The sequence below is a fragment of the Penaeus japonicus genome, unplaced genomic scaffold (assembly GCF_977035675.1).
Source record: "Penaeus japonicus unplaced genomic scaffold, GWHDUDI00000001_assembly GWHDUDI00000012, whole genome shotgun sequence".
Classification (NCBI taxonomy): Eukaryota; Metazoa; Arthropoda; class Malacostraca; order Decapoda; family Penaeidae; genus Penaeus; species Penaeus japonicus.
Window position 1 is genome coordinate 23006794 of NW_028234414.1, and position 2500 is coordinate 23009293.

A 2500-nucleotide genomic window follows, 5' to 3' on the forward strand; every position below is an offset into this window, starting at 1 on the left:
TATATGTATATATATATATGTATAATATATACATATATACATTTATATATAACATATAATATATATATGCATATGATATATATATAATTTTATAAATATATTTTTAATTATTACATATATAAAATAATAAAATTATTATATATAAAAAATTTATAATTATTTTTAAATTATAAAATATATATATATTAATATATATATCATATTTAAATAATAATTTTTAACTTTTATATATATATTTTTAAATTATATTAAAAATTTTAAAATTTACTTTTATAAATATATTTATTATTATATTTTTATATATATTATTTTTTTCTTTTTAAATAAAATTAAAATTTTTATATATTATGTTATAAATTATTTTAAAAATAATATTATTGTATAAAAAATTATATATATATATATATATTTATTATATATTTTGAAATAAATATATATATTTTATATATTAGTATAATATTATATATATATATGTATTATATTTTATTTTTATATTATATATGTTTTATTTTATATTTTTAAAATATGTATTTTATAATATTTTTAAATATATTTTGTAAAATATAGTTTTTTTTATGTATATATATATATATATATAAATATTTTATATAAATTTAAAAATTTATGTAATATTTTATATATATTTTTATATATATGATAAAATATTTTTATTATATTAATATATTTTATATATATATTATATATATTATATATAAAATATTATTAATATTTTATTTTAAAATTTTATATTATATATCTTTTTTTATATGTTTATATATTATAAAAATAATATTTATTTTAAATATTTTAATATATATATAATATAAAATGTTTTTCTATATGGGAAAAATAAAAATATATATTAATAAAAACATACATATATATATATATATTTTAAATTTATTTTTTTATATATATATATAAATAAGTTTTAAAATATATATTTATAATATAAAAAATATTATATATATTATTAATTTTAATATAAATATAAACATAAAATATATTTATAAATATTATATATTATATATATTTAAAATTATATATATTATATAATTTTTAATATATTTTATATTTATATTTATGTAATAAATATTTTATATTTGAAAATAAAATGTATATATATTATATATATATTATATTATAAATATTATTATATTTTATAAAAATTTTTGTATTTTATTATAAAAATTTTATTATATTATATAAATATGTATGTAATATATATATGTATAATATATGTATTTATAAATATATATATATATAATGTATTTATAAATGTAATATAATATATATGTATATAATATATAATGTATTATATATATATGTGTATAATATATGTATATATATGTATATATAGTATATATTGTATATATATATATGTATATATATTGTATATATATTATGTATAATATGTATATATTTATGTATATATAATATTATATATATTGTATGTATATATTATGTATATATGTATATATATATGTATATATATGTATATATAAATGTATATGTAATATAATGTATATATATATGTATAATGTATATATAGGTAATATATATCTGTATATTATATATGTAATATATATGTTTTATATGTTATATATATGTATATATGTATATATCTGTAATATATGTATATATATGTATATATTATTATATATATATATGGATAATATAAGTATATAAAATGTATATATATATGTATTATATGTTATATATATGTAAATATATATATGTATAATATAAATGTATATATATGTATATAATATGTATATATATGTATAGTATATATATGTAATCTATATGTATATATTATAGTATATAATATGTATAATATGTATATATATGTATATATAATGTATATATGTATAATATGTATTATATATATGTATAATATATGTATTATATATGTAATATATACATATATGTATGTTATATATATATGTATGAATGTATATATATGTATATATATATAGGTATGTATGTATATAATGTATATATATTATATAATATATATATATCTATATTATATATATATAATAATGTATATATAATCATTGTAGATTGCATGAAAATCTTGATGTTCACACTATTAATTAAAATTCGTTATATTCTGATTAGGTACCTTATTCTGCTGGATTTATTTCAGAATACTCTTGTAAAGATATAGAATTTTAAGAACAGCCAGTATCATAGTTAAAGCTTTTCCTACATTGATTGGCTATTTGTACTAGCCATTGAATGCTGGAATTAATCTTTTGCTTACCATTGCAATGTTTAAAGATCTCTTTGAATCCCTTTTCAGGCAGGGGAGCTCGGCAGTAGTGAATGCACTCTGCAAGTCACCATGTCGGGTGAAGGTGGAGGTGCTGCCCCCTCCTCCCCCGGTTCCCCCCAGCCCCCCCAGCACTCTCCCTGCCACCTCGCTGAGCCGGTGACCCAGCCTGTGGCCCCTGCACTGGTGGAGGAAGCAGTTGGGCAGGAGGTCGAAATGGAG

At 13.1% G+C, this 2500-nt stretch overlaps 1 protein-coding gene across 4 annotated transcripts in view; it reads left to right on the plus strand.

The window, feature by feature from the left end:
- The window catches only part of LOC122252526 (SLIT-ROBO Rho GTPase-activating protein 1), a 94541-nt gene that overhangs the window by 80150 nt on the left and 11891 nt on the right, over positions 1–2500 (plus strand). The window contains exon 19 of one of the 4 annotated variants that reach the window (XM_086542625.1): positions 2309–2500. This exon is cut by the window's right edge and continues 1322 nt beyond it. The exons of the other annotated variants lie outside the window; for them this stretch is intronic. Within the exon in view, the coding sequence (XP_086398751.1) occupies positions 2309–2500 (192 nt within the window). The remainder of the gene's footprint in view (positions 1–2308) is intronic. 4 annotated transcript variants of the gene reach the window in all.